This window comes from Trematomus bernacchii, unplaced genomic scaffold (assembly GCF_902827165.1).
Source record: "Trematomus bernacchii unplaced genomic scaffold, fTreBer1.1, whole genome shotgun sequence".
Taxonomy (NCBI): Eukaryota; Metazoa; Chordata; class Actinopteri; order Perciformes; family Nototheniidae; genus Trematomus; species Trematomus bernacchii.
In genome coordinates, this window is record NW_022987686.1 from 2247542 (window position 1) to 2265474 (window position 17933).

The 17933-nt window shown below is 39.4% G+C and overlaps 1 protein-coding gene across 1 annotated transcript; it reads left to right on the forward strand.

Moving 5' to 3' along the window:
• Positions 1-1295: 1295 nt before the first annotated feature.
• trmt44 (tRNA methyltransferase 44 homolog) lies at positions 1296-17933 on the forward strand. The gene is made up of 11 exons (XM_034136983.1): positions 1296-1879; positions 2666-2783; positions 4133-4352; positions 4443-4511; positions 4867-4974; positions 5946-6017; positions 7419-7525; positions 7846-8029; positions 9228-9576; positions 16410-16526; positions 17387-17933. Exons 1-11 carry the CDS (start codon positions 1540-1542, stop codon positions 17620-17622), a joined length of 1920 nt encoding a protein of 639 aa, XP_033992874.1. The 5' UTR covers positions 1296-1539; the 3' UTR covers positions 17623-17933.

Genomic DNA, 17933 nt, shown 5'->3' on the forward strand with positions numbered 1-17933 from the left:
CCTCGTTTCCTGATTATTCAATACCACCCACACAATGGATTTCAATGGAGCAGCCATCCAAAGGAACTCATAAACAGAAGCTTCACACTTCTCTCATGCACTTTTAACTAGATATGGATTAAGACCAAATGGCAGTTTGTTGTTAATAAAAGAAAGTGACATGTTGCAGGAATACATGTGAGTTTTAAATCATTAGTGTATAGAAAGCTTTGTGAAAGGCCAACTTTTTTAACCAAGAGCTTAACAAACAATACAAATAAAACATATGATGACTTCATTAATAGGAATGAAAGCATCACAAGAATGAACAGTTTAAGGAATTCATTAATTTTAACCCACTACAACATGTAATTTCCAGGATTTGATGAGCAGTCTTGTGTACAGGCCAAACAAGGAGTGTGTGGCTCAGATGCTTACACTCCTCCTGCTGTCTTAAGTCTCTGAGGCTGAAATAACTTAGTGTCAGTTTACAGCATGGGTACATCTTATGAAGGTAAATATGGTGCAAAATGAGAGAGCTTTCTCTGAGCTTGTGTGCATACATTTACACTTGTATAAAATATCCAAGTATCTTCGAACCAAATTTGAAGTCACAGACAAAAAAAAAGTGTTGTAGCTTGTAGAAAAAAAATGAACTTAGTGAGGAAATGTTCACTTGCAGAAAAATATATATTTTTAAAATATATTTTTCATTACAACTGCAACTTGGTTATTACAACCTCTCAAATCAGTCATTACAACTTCACAAATCTGCTCTGTGGCAGTATAAATCGACGAATATGCGGCCTTGACTTTTGCTACACTTCTTGCGATGAATGTGTCTAAAGTAAAAAAAACTGACACATTCAAGTGAAAATAAATAAAAATAACAAAGATAAGAAAGCTATGCACAGCAGATTGCCTGTATACAAATGTGATTATGTTTTGTATGTTTTTTTACATTTGTTTTATACTTTTTATGCATGAGAGATAATAATCATGCAATATGTAAAAATAATGTGGAATAATGTCAAAGGGATGTTATCTTATTATGGGTCTAATGGAGGTCATTATGGTTTAAAGAGTAGCAGGCACCAATGCATCACTGAGTATGCATCCTAAAAAAGTAAGAATAATCATGATCACAATAGAAATAGCGAGGTCATGCTTTTAGGAATATGTTTGTTTAATTATTTTATTGGTTAGAGAAAAAAAAAACTGTAAAAAATATACATTTGATCATACACTGTCTGCTGATTTAATGGAAATAAATAGCAACAGCGACCTCTGCTGTGTGATTGTAATAACAGTCATTGGCTGTAAGTGGCAACGTCATCACACCGCGACAACATGTTTCTACTTTTTCCTAGGACAACGTTGATAGTAAAGCTCAACATCTGTTTTGTAATCTTAGGATGTGAATTGGGAAACTAAGCGAGCTAATTCTACAAGCCACTTCATCTAGTTGTCTTTATCTACATACAAAAAGACCCCGGAAGTCCTTTTATCTCCGTATGCAGATGTAAACACATGGCTTGTTGTCCTGTCTGATGCTCAATTATGCCAAAACTCTTTGAGATCAAGTTTCCAGGAGAATGTAAGACTCTTCCCGAAGGCTTCTGGTCAGCTGTGGACGTGTGGATAAAGAAACCCCACGTTGTGAACAAGCGTCTGTGCGGGGTGAAGGAGACGGAGAGTAGGGATGTGGGCAGAGAGGCGGTGCTGTCGCTGCTGGAGGAGCCTGACCTCGCTCAGGATGTGCTCTCCTTCATGACCTGCTGCAGGAATACACCTGAGAATACACACGAGAAGGAAACCCCCTGGGTCTCCAGCGTCAGGACGTTTATTCCTAAAGTCAACAACTATGGGACGAACCTGCATAAGGAGGTTATCCTCAAAGGTAAGAGTGGACAGAGGTGGGAGAAGTACCAGAGTGTAGGAATACTCTGTTACAAGTAAATCAAAATGTTACAAAAGTATTAGCATCACATATCCCTAAAGTACTCATTCTGCAGATTGGTCCAGTTCAGAATAATATATAGTATATGTTTTGATTATAATTATTAATGCATTTAAGTGTTATCAAAACTGGTAAAGGTGCAGCTTGTTTGAATGACTTTGTATACTGCAGGGTAGCTTGTGAATTTACTCCAGGTGTAACTAAAGTCGTATTTAAGTGTTGATTATATTTCACATCATTAATCCAAAGTCTGTAAAGTAACTAAAGGAATTAGATATATGTAGTGGAGTGAAAGTTCATGATTTACCTCTGAATTGTATTGGAGTACAAAGTAACATACAATGGAAATACTCAAGAAAAGTACAAGTATCTCAATATTGTACTTAAGTACGTTTTCTTTATTTCTTTGTAGCCTACTCCTTCATTTCTATACGTTTTTGACGCAATAATGCCAATCTTATATTGATGCCAATGATGATTCACGAGAGGGCTACTTCCCATAAGCTATGCTTCAGCCCTCCCGCTTCTACTAATTTCGTTCATTTTGTGTGTATGAATTATACTTCTTTGTTGTTGTGTGAATTTAGTAGAATACATTTTAAAAAGTACAGTACTGGAGTAAATGTACTTGTTACTTCCCACCTCTGAGAGTGGATTTGAATGAAAAGCTCTACCAAACTCTGTTCTCCTCTAAAAACCTCTTTATATCTCTTGAATCCATTTTAGACTTCGGCAGACAACAGGTGACATTTCTTCCGTTTGAAGAGGGTTCAGAAGGAAAGGTCTCTCTCAAGAGGGGAAACATTTATCAGTTCCAGCTCCTCCATCAGGACTGTGAGGAATGGTGAGTGGCTAATACAAAAACATTTTTACATGATCATTTTTTAAATCTATTTGTATTCAAGCAAAACCAAAACAAAAGTGACTTTACAGCTACAACAATGATAGGAACAGGGGAAAGACAACATAGAGAACATAACAAATAATTAAAAAAAGGATACAAAATTGTCAGAGGGGATGTTATCGGCAGGGTGTTTATTATGGCGCGTTTCCACTACAGCGCGGAGCACGGTTTAAGAGGGCTGTGACGTCAGCGGCCCGTCTTTGGTTGCGTTTCCACTTGGCCTAGTACCGGCCGGCGGGTCCTAATTCACAGTTTTTCTGGCCTCATAAAATCGTGGGTCTAGGGCCAGAGACAACGAGGCTGAGTCGGGCTGAGTATGCTAAACTAGAGAGAGGATCGCTGGCAAGGGGGCTACAACTACAACAAGATGGACATATTTGACCGTGATTTAATTGTAATACACGTTTCAAAATGATGCCGAAGTAACAACATACTGATACCGGTTAGTAAAAACCATGAATTAATGCTTTGACAAGTCTGCAGACAGACGGCAGGCGAAAAACCTTTTAAAATGCGTGTTTTCTAAATGGAGATTGGCTAAGCTAACGCAGTATATGCTCCGACCGTCCACACTCACAACAACGACCTATACAGACATAAATAAAGCAGCGACTGTATTCGTCATGACACAGGCAGTCTGTGGTTTGTACTTGTTTAACTTTTGTCTAGTTTCTGAACATATATGAGGAGCTGTGAGCACTGAGTGCTAACAGCTAACGGCTGTGTTGTTTTTCTGGGGTTCTCATTGAAGATGACGTCACGGCTCCGCCTACACTGTGTTACTATAGATACTACCCCAGTTCCTAAACTGTAATGGAAATGCGCCATAAAGTGAGCCAGTCCTAACGAGGCCTAGCCATACCGAGCGGGGCCGAGCGAGGCCGTGTAGTGGAAACGCGCCATTAGTCATTCTCCATTCCCTCCTCACTTTGTTAAAACACTACAGGGTCCATATTTGCTGTGGCGTACTTTAAATACAGCACATTTTTTATTCTTAACAATTGATTTTGACATTTGACTCCTGAAGACACACCCTTAATATTGGTTTATTAACAAGGAGACATTCCAACATTAAAGACCTGGTCTTTTCATTACTGTGATACAGTTAGCGCATATTCCTGTATTCACTTTCATTTAAATTAGGTAACTCAGAGTAACACTGAAGCTCCCTGTGCTCATGGTGTTAACGGTAAAGTCACCTGACATGACATACAATGCATATTCTTAGTGATCGTACAATACTTCACAATAAACAAGTTTAAGACGGTAACAATCATCTTCCTCTGCAGGTCGTTGGAGCTGCATGTTTTGGCCTCAGACCAGTGGTTCTCCGATGGCGTGGCGTACCCGAGGCTGCCCTGGCTGTCCTCAGATCTGCTGCCCAAACTGGTGCGCTGGGCCACCGAGTGCAAGAGCAGCGAGTTCAGGAGCACCCTGTCCCTGCTGCCGGTGGAGAAGTACAGCGTCATGTACCAGACGCTGAAGGAGAAGTACAAGGCCATGGTCAAGGTAAAGTCTGCCCAGCGACAGAGGCGTATAAACTGTGTTGTTGATTCTATTTCTTGATTTTTAATACTGAATACCAATGCTTTTTTTTAGGTTTGGCCTGAGGTTACAGATCCTGAGAAGTTTGTCTATGAGGATGTTGCCATTGCTACATATCTCCTCGTGAGTTCAAACCTGGTTTTTAATATTGTTTTATAACGATCGATTTGAGAAGGAGTTATTTTGCAACATACCTAATATGTCTTTTCATATTCATTTTAACCTGTATGACCACCACAAACACATCCATTCTGTACATATATGTTAAGGTGAAGCTCTTGTTTTTATCTGTCACATGTTGTAAGGTCATGAATCCAAGAGAGTCTCAATCAATCTGAGTATGAAAAAAGGCTTTGACTCAGTAAATTGATTTATGTGTCACACCAGAGGCAGGTGAAAGGGTGTGAGCAGCATCTGCAGGTGATTAAAAGCTTTCTTGATCAGACAGTGGTGTTCAATCTCTGTCACTGAACTGCAGGTGCTGTGGGAGGAGGAGCGAGTGGAGAAAGGTCTGACTGAAAAACAGTCCTTTGTGGACCTGGGCTGTGGAAACGGCCTCCTGGTTCACATACTGGCCAATGAAGGGGTAAGTAATGTGGTGTATAAATGTTGGCTCTGTTTGATTTACAGTACTCCCTGGTTAAAAGCTAACTGAATCTCCTGGAAAAGTACCAGAAAACCCAATGGTGTTATTTAGATAAGTGGTAACTTAAATAGGCCTAGTTTTTTACTAAATTCCTACACCTAAAACCCACAACAGACTGAACCCAGAAGCACAACCGAGAGCAGTGACCTCCGCAAAGGCCAGATGCCCCTATCTCTCAATGTTAACTTATGAAAAATAATGAATGCTTTCGCTCTTGAATGTGTATCTGCTGCAAAATGTAATTGGTTCCTCCTTGACCCTTCCACAAAGTTTTATGAAAATTGCCAGTAGTGTCTCCATGGTGGAGGTTTGTACATTTGACAGGAGATATCTACTAACTAAAAAAAACGACAATTGTTTTAGAATTTAATGGCCAAATCTAAAAGATAACAAACAAACATATTATGTTAACTATCACATATGATTAAATCAAACAGCAAATAGAAAAACAGGACAGTTTTATCTTTTTTTTTTAACATAAACAATGAACCAATTATTCAAAAAGTTTCCGATTGATTGTCTTTAGATCATCTAATCAATTGATTGAAAGAAAACGATTGCATCTCCTGTCTGGACCGACTGCCAGAGCCATGCTACTTGCTTTAGTGGCACTTCTAATAAGATGGATTCACATGAATATAATTGCTTATTATAATAAGGAAGGAATAACAAATGTAACTACTAATAAATACAAATAAACTGCCTATTTAAATACTGGAGTTCTTTTAAATCTTCACCAGCAGCCTAATCAATGACACAGGGCTGGTGGGGCGTAGTGAGGGGGATTCGCGTCTCTGAATTCATAACATCCACAGTACCGTGTCGCTTAAACGGCCAATCACAAACTAGGACAAGTGTAATTGAATTTCCACGCAGCAATCGGCTGACCGTCATGCCGTCTTGTGTTGCAGCATCCTGGAAAGGGCATCGATGTTCGGAGGAGGAAGATCTGGGACATGTTCGGCCCCCAGACTCTGCTGGAGGTGAGCAAGCTGAGCATGAAGAGGGGGGGCTCATTGTAACTTATTTAGGTTTATTATAACTTCACACAATACAGGGAAGCCATATCACAGGCTGTAGGTGTCTGTTTAGCTGGATTCGAAACAGTACACTTTAACTCCATGATCATTTTGTAAACACTATGTGTCATGTGATAGCTAATTATGGACCTGGAAGTGTTGTTCTTTTTGAATGTACAAATCCAAAGAAAGTAAGGATTACATTTGAGTTGCAGATATAAAATAATAAGACATCATGAATACATGTATTGGTAAAAAGAAAAAGTCATGTTTAATTTCCATTGTTTTTTCCATTTTAATAACACTCAAAACACCTTTTTAAAATGTCTGTTTTTGTACCCAACATTGGCCATTAAAAGTTGAATTCATGCAATCCTATTATTTGTTTTAGACTTTCGGGATGCTGTGTGTAAAGATTAGTCTATTAATCGATTAATTGATTGACAAAAAAATCCATTGTTAACAATTTTGATAACCCATTCATTGTTTTATATGGACAATGTGAAGATGTCCTGCCTTTAGAGGTTTCGTTCTTTTATTGGTTGTATACAGTATAAGTTATTAAACAATATATTTGGGTTGAAAGATGTTAAATGGACAAAAAAATTAATTGATTAATGTATCCAATACTTGCAGATGATTCGAAGCATTTTGCAGAAATCAGCAAGAAAAAACCTTTACCTGTTATTTACCCGTCATAAAACGGGAACATTTTCACCCTGACATTTTACCCTGGCAGTGTTACACTTAAAGAAACTAAAATGAGAAACAGCACTGCTGCACAGGGGTCTAACAGTGAATCAAGACGGATCCATGTGAACATTCACACATTTGCAGAGTACCCTGTCCCAAAAACACTTCACTCTCCTCTCTGCCTCCTCATTTATTTGACATCAAGCTGCTGACTGCTTCCATTTCAGCTCATCTATTATTGACTGATTCTTTGGGAGCGGATGTGCCAGACCAATCTTTTCTGGGCCCCCAGGGGTGCTGTGTGCAGTCCCAAACCTTTATTTGGAGGCTCTCTCTGAACCTCACAGGTTTCAGTGCTACTACGCTTCAATATGTGGGATGTTGGTGCGATATACCATGTTTTTACATAGATTATTAGCTTGATTTGCTGGAATTGTCTAACCCATTTTGATCATCCAAAAGTCATTATTTTGCCAAGAAAGCAATTGAATCCAATCAACCAACCAAGCCCAAGTTTAAATCAGCTTTCATACATTTCACACTGATATATAAAAAGTTTGAGATAAGACTTTTCCTTTAAATACAAATTCCTGAGTCAGAATTAAATCACACCAGCTTGCATCTTCCCCGCTTTAAGGATCTCTTGTGATTTTTGGGTCTTTGCTATTTTAGGAAAAGGCAATTACTCCCAGCGAGAGCTTCTTATTCCCGGATACGGACTGGCTGATTGGGAACCATTCGGACGAACTCACACCCTGGATCCCCGTTATAGCTGCCAGGCGAGTCATCAGCAGACACAATCTCACTCAGCAGCTGAAGGGCCAGCTGATCTCCCCAATTTGGAATAACATTATGGCCAGAGAGAGGATGTGTGAATGTGTGTGTGTGTGTGTGTTAGTCAGTACAAAAGTTAGTGTGTTTTAAAGCGTCCACCTGGTGGCGATGTTGAGCCTCAATCTGAGAAATCTACTTTGAAGTGACACAGAGGATAATCTCTAGGAATGGATTGTTGTTTCCTTTCTGTTGAAAAGACAAAAAATGTGTAATTGTTATTTTCGATGGCACAGGGTATGATTATATTCCTTTTCTCTCTCTTCAGATCATCTTATTCCTGTCGGTACTTCGTCCTCCCCTGCTGCTTCTTCGACTTCTTTGCAAAATACCAGAGACGGCATTGTAAGAAGTCTCAGTATAAAGAATACATTGACTTCATCACGGAGGTCAGCGTAGTCAGTGGCTTCAACACGGAAGAGGACTGCCTGAGAATACCTTCCACCAAACGGGTAGGCTCACAGAGTTGGGACTAAACACCAATGCTTATGTTGTTGACTTCATATAATATAAGACTTCTCTCATTCTAAATATTTGTCATATTGTGGGATAAACATGTTTTTTTCCTTTTTATTGTATACTCAAAAACAAGTGAAAAGGTCCTATGGTCCTGAATGGTTAATATCAACACACAAAGCTCCACTTATCCTGGGTCACGCAGCAAAACCTCTACATCCTTCACTTCCCACAATGCAACTTAATGGTGTCATTGGACCATTCTTGATAAATACCAACGTCTTTCAAACTCTAAACTCTGGTTTTTAATCAGAGACTGGTTTTATGAGCAATGCATTATATTACCAATGAAATAACCCTTATGTGTAAAGCTGGTACCAGTGTGGTGGTCTGCCTAAATAACAAAACAGATGGAAACATGACTAAGGTATCACTTGTGCCATTCATTTTACCTAGAATATTTTCATGAAAATACCACAATAATAGCAAAGATGGTTGTAACCTGTTGATATACATACAACACTTTCACAGTCTTGGCAGTAGAAGTGTGTCAAATGACTAAATAGTGAATCAGTTGGTGGTATAAAGTTAATGTTGGTTTCTTGATTAGCTAGTGCACATGAACTTCATATAACTATGAAGTCGTAGGTGTTACTCATCTCTTTTTGCTCTATGATTTTAATCTTTCTCCACTGTGAATGTCTAATAAAGTAGATAACATTTCCATATTTCTTTCTAATAAAAGAGGTTATTAGAATTCTCTGCAAAATTATCATAAAGTGTATTACTGTTCCTCAAACAGGCACAGCTGTACATCCCTGCCTTTCCTCCAACTGATCCTCAATTAGTGCTTCAGACAGAAATAAATCAGGTCTTTATCATTCCCAAAGGGACGTTTCCTTCACAGCTGGCCATTAATGGCTTCAATACACACAGACACGTAATGAACACAAGCAAGTGTTTACAGGGCTGTTAATGTACAGTCAAAATATGCTTGTTTGAAAGAGGGAAAGCTTCCCCAACATCAGTACTACATATATTCAAAATGATTTGCGTGGGCATAATTCAGTTTTCTGTCCACAATAACACCTATATTTAGGACTCGTATTCTTCATTTTAAAGTGTTTTTTGTACACCTTGGACACTCGGCACCCATGGGACTCAAACCCTGACATTTAGCTTATTTTTCCACAGGTGTGTCTGGTGGGAAAGTCAAGAAACTACCAGATATCTGACGAGGCCGAGGCAGAGGAGCGAAGAGCTCGATACATACAGAGCCGCCAGAAGGCCCCTGGGCCCACAGTTCAAAGGTCAGACATCAGAAGTGACGGGAACTGTTGCCATGGAGAGGGAGACCCTGACAGGACCCCTGACAGCAGCTGGGGAGTTGGTTTCCAGCCCAGAGACAAGGTGGAAACGGTTCGAAACTGTGCTGCTCTCCCGCGGGACTTAGTCAACAGTGTGGTCCTGCAGGTTGCTAATGTAATCCTGGGAATGACTGAAGAGGATGGCGGAGGGTCCTCCAGTGACTGGAATCGAGGAGGTAAACCACAACACCCACATAACACCCCAAAAATCTGTCTCCCTGGGCATGAGCTGCTACAGAAGCGATGAACAGGCTCAAATTAAATCCAGAGTAGAACACATTATCAGAGAATCTCACTGATCCAGTCATGTTATTGTGCACTTTGGGAGTTTCTGAATTCATTACTTCTGTTGCCGAGCAGCTATAAATATCTCCTACAAAGGGAGAGATTAGTATCTACTGAAGCAGGGAAGTTGAGGAGATAAGGGCCAAAGTTTCCAGGCTGGTTGGCAAACGTTACAGATACTAAGGCTGTGATAGGACTTTTAATACTTATTAAGTCACCTTAAAGAACCACTGCTTTGAAACCAACACAATACTAAAACATTGCAGGTGCTAGCTACACTCTGGATCTACAGACACAATGTTTTAGTTTAGCTTTGTCCTACATTTTAAAGGTCCCATGTCATGGCCATTTCTACTGATCATAATTCCATTGTTGAGGTATACTAAAATAGATTTATACTGTGCAATTTTCCAAACTCACATTGGTTTCTCATACAGCATCTCTGTAAAGTATGTGTATTCACCGGTATTCACTCTCTGTCTTAAACGGCTTGTTCGAGCTCCTGCCCCCCCTCCCTGTGAGCCCAGTGTGCTCTGATTGGTCGAGAAGCTGACAGGCTCGTTGCTGCTCGCACACACACAGACACACACACTGCTGCGGGCTGCTGCAGGAGCAGACAGGCTTGGCGATACAGCGTGAACAAGCTAAACTCATCCTGAGCACACAAACACTCACAGCCGAAGTAAAAACCATAAGTGTGGCTTGATATTGAGTAAGAAAAAGGTTTATAATGCTGTGAGCATGGGTCTGCGGAGAGCATTTCTCCGCGATCCCAACGTAGTAGTCCGAAAAACGTTTACCCATTTAAACAGTCATGGTAGATACCTTGTTTGATTTAAACATCATAAATACACAAACAACAATGAATACTTACAGGTTGTGTACCCGAATCTCCCGCTGGTCCAAACAAAGTAGGAACAGCATCGTTCTTCAGTTAGACCCTCCAGAAAAACGCGGGCTAAAATCCTTGATTATGCGGGCTAAAATCCTTGATTATGCGATTAAACATGCGGGGTTTTTATGTGATTTTATGGGTGAAGTTGCGAAATATGCGGAAATATGCTAAATATGCGAAAAGTTGCGAAATATGCGGGAGGCGGAAAAAAGGTGATTCTTCTCCCACACCCTGTTACTAGGCTACTACTGAATGAAAGTGAGCCCTTTTAAAGAGTTCCTATGATAAACAAGCATACTAGAAGCAAGCTACATCACAAAGTGTTATTTATGTATTTATGGGCTATTTTAATCACTCTCTCTCTCTCACACACACACACACACACACACACACTCTTCTCCGCCTCATTCTGTTTTCATTTACTCGTTCGTTATCTGACCAGCTTCAATCTTGTAGGCTACTCACCTCGTTTCTTGTAGCCCTCGAAAGGGTTTTGGAGGTTGATGCCTCGGTGAACGTGAGTTGTTTGACTTTCTTGTCCGCAGCAGCAGAAAGCATTTTAGAATGTTTGAATGAATCAACGTTTTCTCTTATGCTCCAACACACAGTTGCACGGGGTGCAGAATAGTTCCCCCCCACTTTCGTGCAAGACATCGGGGTACTGCTTTGCCCGGTCTTTAGCAGAAATGTTCGTAGGCAAATGAGATGGATTCGATTTTTTCATCTTGGTCAGAGCCGTATAATAGTATAATAGTATATAATAATAATAGTATAATAGTATATAATAATCTATATGGCGCTGATCTTGTTGTTTTCTCTCTCGTGTGAGTTCCACACATTCACTCTACGGTGTTGTTTACCTGCGCGAGCTGATGACATCACTACTTCACGTTAACTTTTTTTTCCCTCAACTTTGTGTGGAAAAATGCGGGGATTATGCGACCTTTTAATAAATATGCGCTCTTTTAAAAATCTGCGCCATTTTGCTGATTATGCCGTAAATTATGCGATCGCATAATCGCGTTTTTCTGGAGGGTCTATTCAGTGCCCTACGCTGTACATATCCGGCATGAATCGCTGAAAGGTTTGGGAAGCTTTGTTTCGTGAAAGGCTGGCAGAGGGTGTGGCCTCTGGGTATTCACACGTCACAGTCCCGGAAGAAAATGACAAATCTCCAACGAGGCGTTTTGGGGAGGTATTTTCTGTGTTAGAGTTTTACTCGCTACAGGGTGTACTTTCAGGGTTTTTGACTCTGCAGACCGTTTACATGCATACAAACCTTCATAACACACAAGGGGACGGGTAATAACCGGAAAAGCATGACATGGGACCTTTAACTGGTGTGTTTATCAAATAATTATCATTGTTTACATTTCTTTTTCTAGGTGTCTGTTTTTCAATTGAATACATTGTGTGATTTTAAAGGCACCTGCTATGGCATGAATTCAACTAGATTCAAAATCTGAGATAGTTGCTTCTGGCTAAGCTAGTTATGTTAGCTTTAGCAGGAGTTGGCCTGTTGTTGTTTTTTCCTTCAGGCTTTAGGTTTAGCTGACTCATTTAGCTATGTGGTACTAGTATTTTTACACTGTTAAGAAGAGGTCAGTAGGCTACATGAAAAAGGTTACATTTTATAAACAGGTGGGCAATATTCAATAAGTTAATTTAGTTTTAGCTTTGGCTAACGCTAGCAGTAGCATTCATACCATTAGCTAAGTTTTGTAGCAACTTATAAAACCTCTACATTTGTATACATTTGTGTGGCATATTATTTTTATATGGTATAACAGATCTCAAAACGTAATTCAGGTATTAAATGGGTAGTTAAATATTTTATACATTCATATAATTCTAAAGCCAGCAGCTTGTTATCTTAGCCTAGCACGAGGAATACAAACGAGGAAGCAGCAAAAGTGAAAGGGTGTGTTTCCAAAACAACACAAAATTATCTCTTCTCACATTCAGTACTACCTTAAAATATATTTTCATGTATTCTATCCCTGTCCCCCTCTCGGCATCATCCGGAAAGGCTTTCATGACACACAGTGACGCCACTTTGAACTCTGTAGCTATCTCTCTGCCAGCCGCACTTCCTTCACTGCGTGCTACAGAGAGTGCCACATACGCACGCCGCATCACACACACATATGCACTGCCCACGCATCACCTTTGTCAACGCCTCTGCACCACTGCTGCCACACACACACACACATCCCATATGAAAGAGATAAGGACATAAGGACTACTATGATTAAAAACAGAAAAATGGTATGTCGTGATGTCAGTGTTGCATTTAGTTGTAGAAAATATGAGGGAGAGCAAATAAAGGGAGTCAGTAACCCTGTATAGAGATGACTTGATGAATAATGCACCAGCATCTATGATTTATGCATGAGAATGCATTTGTATTGAGGTATTCCTACCAGTTATCTGAAGGAACAAAGGGTAAATTCAGGGTGAACCAGCCTATATTGGAAAGATCCACAAGAACCTCAGTCATCGAAAAGCATTTGAGATTCAATTCTCTCCATTTTAAATGGCCTCTTCAAAGACTGAGGATTTTTGATGTTTTAATCTACTAATTTTTAATATTGGAATGATTACTTATAGATGTTTGGTTAAATAGCTTCCTCGCTTTAGTGTAAGCCCAGATGTTGTTAAAAATATTAGCAATTTATCAGTTGCTCCTGAGTTGTTGCAAGATGAAGCTTTAATACAACACAAGCAGTCATTTAAATAGCAATAATTAAGGGGAAAGAAAGGTAGATTTTTGAATATGGGTGTAAAATACTGCTATCTAGGGCTAGGGTTTTTCTATTCATAGAAATTGAGTATTTAAAAAGTGATTGTTTGGCTTGTGTATTACAATTTGTATCAAAATCATGAGAGACTATGTTTTACTGAAGCAAATGTCATTATTTATGTGAAGCAAATACACAAGCCTTGCTGCTGTTACTTCGCTTCATATTTGTGCAATGAGGTTTAAATACTGTATAGTCGTTATTGCGTGAAAGTTGCAAACGTGTGATGCTGCTACTTTAGCTTTAAGTGGATTTACTAATTCATGCATGCTTTACTGCTGACCGGACTCAGGTAGTTATGTAAGCTGCTCAGAATGAAAGTCAGTGTATTGCTCTCCATCTAACATGTACTATACTCAATGCAATATTTTATAATTTCAAAAGACATGTACAGTAAGCCAAAAGTTCACATGGTGACTCATGATAATGTTCCTTGTATAGTTCGCACATCTATTATATACATGTTCTAAACAGAAATAGCCTGCATTAAAGAGAGAGTGGGTACAGTATTATAACGGACTGGTGCATTCAATTTTTTTGAATTTATTCCCACAATCCTTCAGAAGACCCAGCTGTTATTCTTTGCACAATCATCATCATCATCATCCTCCCTCCCTGATTATCTCTGCTTGGAAGTGATTCATTTGTTCGTGTGTGTGTATCTGTTTATGACTAATGTTGCATAGACTACTACTCGACCCATGAGCCTAATATTAGCTGTGCTAATATATGACTGTGTTCAAGGACCTCTTATGGTTTCACAATTAAAAAAGAAATTATTTGATCAACTGTATACCGTCATTGACCACTAACCCCTTGGTGATCAACAACTGCTTCAGTAGCAAAAAGCCTTTCCAGCGTACGGGGAAGTTAAAAACAAGCCTTGACTTGTATGTTGCAGGCCACATTTGGGCCTTTTTTTGGGCTCTAAAACTGTCATCAGTAAGTCTAATTTTGACCCGGAGCATCTGCAGATTAATTCTATACTCGATATGTGATGGTCCACTAAAATTAGGCATGATCTGAGATAAATAACACTGTGTTTTTGTTAGCTTAGCCACCCTTTTCACTGTAAGGAAGCTGAGAGGGACAATTCAGTGAGATTTAACCCTTCTTTGATTTGGAAGTCGAAAAGGACAAACAACTGGTGGACATCAAAGTGCACTCTTCTAGTGTATGCTGCACTCACCCAACACATACGATTATTCCTTTGCTTATAATATTAAAACCATAACCATTTGTTGAATTTATTGATGAGCCATCTAAAAGATTGCACCGATGATGGTAGAGAATTCATTTGTGATTGCAATTTAAATGTCAACTTAAACCTTCGGAAATTGCATTTTCTAATGTTTCAAAGAACAAACCATTAATCTGGAATGCAAATGGCTCATTATCCTATGATGAAAATACATTATATAATGTCGGGAAATAAAAACAAAAGATGTTTGGCATGTTTCGGTTTTCAGGGCCATTCATTTAGAGGCAATTGATTGGGATTATTTACAGTACAGTTCATTTTTGATTTTGGTTATAATATATCTTATTATGATGAGTGAGATTGTTCTCTCAATTTTTACACAATTGTATTTTATAATACAAAAATAAAAGATAGTTCTGTTCCTTTTATCTCCTAACTTGTTAAACGACTTAAACCATTTTGATAACTCAGATTTTCGGGTAAAGCTAATGCTATTTTTATAACAGCTTTTCTCTTTCATTTTTTACTCCATCCCGCCTGATTCTGAATTGGCTTGAGCGGCAAAAACACAAAAAGCAATCAATCACCGGCCATCTCAGCACAAGGGACATTTAGCCTTAAAAATGTACTGTACATCAAGCCGATCAATTAATAATCATCTCCTTTGGTCTTCGCCAAGCACAGTCTTCTCTGTCAATACTGCCCCTCTCCCATTAATCCCCATTAACTTTGTAGGCATTAAAGGGCAGCTCTAAACGTTGTATTGATATTATATTAAGGCCTTGAGCTCCCTGGAGTCTGTGCTATAGGACATATTATTCACAATCAGCACTGGACTGCTTTTGGCCGTTGCTAGTGTCTGTGAATGTGGGAGTGTGTTGCATATTTTAAGTATTAACTCACCAGGATGCATTTGGGTGGAAAATATGTTTCAGAAAACTGAGAACCATCACCATCACCATCAAAAATGTCATGTAGAAGTACAAATACAACTCCATATATTGTCTTTCAAATTGTACATTTATTTATTTGCCAAACTGAAGACTGATCAAAAGGGAAGGAAAATATATGACACATTGAAATGCTCTCATTCTCAATAATCACTAGGCCAACAGTGCATACCTGAAATGAAGATTGCATTATGGTGTCTGCAGATTTAAGTCAAATATTGTTTGCACGAATGCGTTTGTGTCCCTCTCCAATATGTCAGAGAAGAAGGAGCCAGACTGTCAATTGTACAAACTAAAGGTCAACCATGATTGAATTGTCTTCTGGGGGTAAAAGGGCAACTCCAAAAATACAGAACATCTCATTCCAACGCCCTTTATATGCTTACTACTCGCTAACTTAGGACTTTACGCATTTCAATATCCACCCTTAAAATGAATGTCCCAGTGGGGGGTGACAACAGTGACTCACGCACTGAAATAGATGTTAGTGGGATGCAGCGGTGAAATGCATGCTGGTCGTTCTGACAGCTTGTTTGAGCAGCTGTAATTGAGCACATTTCAGTGGCCTTACTCACACAGAAAGACAGTGACTGAGGTGTCCTTTTAAAATGTTCCAACATAGCATCAATCACATTTTTCTCCTTTAGCATATTCTGTAGCATATTCTCATAGCACTGCCTCTCTTGAAACAACTGGCTCCAACCAATCGTCTTCATCTGAATCTTGTTTTGAACTCTGTAGTGGTGGGATAAAAATGATTTCTGTGCATGCCTGAGGCAGCTTGTTAATATATTGATGATTGTGACATCGATAGACCTCCTCCCGCGCCTTTGTCACTCGTGTTTGTTCTTATCTATCCCTTTGTCCCCCTCCTCAGGAAGCCTCTCTGTGAACGAGGCGGCTGGACTGATGAAGCAGGAAACCCTGCAGCTCCTGAAGAAGGAGTGTGGAGGCCTCCAGACGCTGCTGAAGAACAACCACCAAGTCTTCAGAGGTAGTTGGACCATACGCTTTATATACATTCTCTTAGCTATCATACAATAGAGGAAATTGTGTGTTTTCCCCTAAAGGGCAACATATTAGGACTACAAGTGTTTGGACACATGGATTTTAACAAAGGGAATACAATATGGCTGGCCAATATATCAATATTTTGATACTAGACTTAGATTTCGATATCATCATTTGGCATATTGTCCTTTCCCTGTTTTTGAAAGGCTGCAATACGTCAATGTGATTTTCTAATTTTCACAATATGTCTTTATCCACCAATTCAATATCGAAATTACTGATGGTTATTTATTCGTCAAAAATCTTATTGTGTCTACATTTTTATGAAAGCTACAATATAGTCTCAATATTAATATCAGGTATTTGGTCTTAAATGTGTTATTTAAATGTCTCTCTATCGCATAAGTCCTACGATATAGATATATTTTAAAGAGGTCCTATTATGCTTTTTGGGGTTTTCTCTTTCCTGTAGTTTGTTATATAGGTTTTTGTGCATGTAAATGGTCTGCAAAGGCTAAAAAGATGTCATAGTAGAGGCAAAAAATACTGATATGAACCTGAAAAATGACATAATATTTATTCTTTGGTGAAATCCAATAGTACATTTTCCTCATTCCCTCAATATTCTTAATTCCATGTCAAGGTCTCCCACTTTCCCCCATACAAGTCAGATATTTTCCAACACAGTAACTCAGATCTTTGCTGATGATTCAACCAGGTGTCGTCTCTGATACGCAGTAAATATTATGAGTTCTGGATCCTGAAAATAGATTTATTTGTAGTTTTTGGAAGGAGCACTTCATTCTGGAGAGGCTTTACATCTCGTCATTCCTTCTCTTTCAGTGGAAGGAGGGCGGGTGTATATAAGAGACTGGCGGGACAGGAAGGCCTCCAGGGCGGATACAAAAAGAAAGCCCCTCGCCCCCGGGGCCCTGAAAACTCGCGCCTGCTGGTTCTACGACCACCACCCTCAGCGCTGCCCTCTGCAGGCCGAACTCTGTGCCTTCGCCCATGGACCTGATGAGCTGCGACCCTCGACCAAACCTCTGAAGAAGATGAGACACAACGCCTTTATTTGAACTTGAGGAACTTTTCTAATGAACACTATGTCCATCTCTGCCCATAGAACTTCCTGAATAAGTCTCCACTCCCAGCCCTGAAGCCACAAAGAGGAAGAAGTTCAGATCCAAGCAACATTACGTCATTTCTGGGGAATTTTTACAATATTCTCTCCCTCTGAGCCAGATGCAGCTTTAGCTTTCACTGTTATAGCTCGCTGACATCTGTAATTTCAAGGGATTCTTTTATTTTTATTTATTCAAGGAATAGATTTGTGTAAAGCTCAGACAATTGTACACTGAATATCGATTAAAGTGTATATCAAACTACA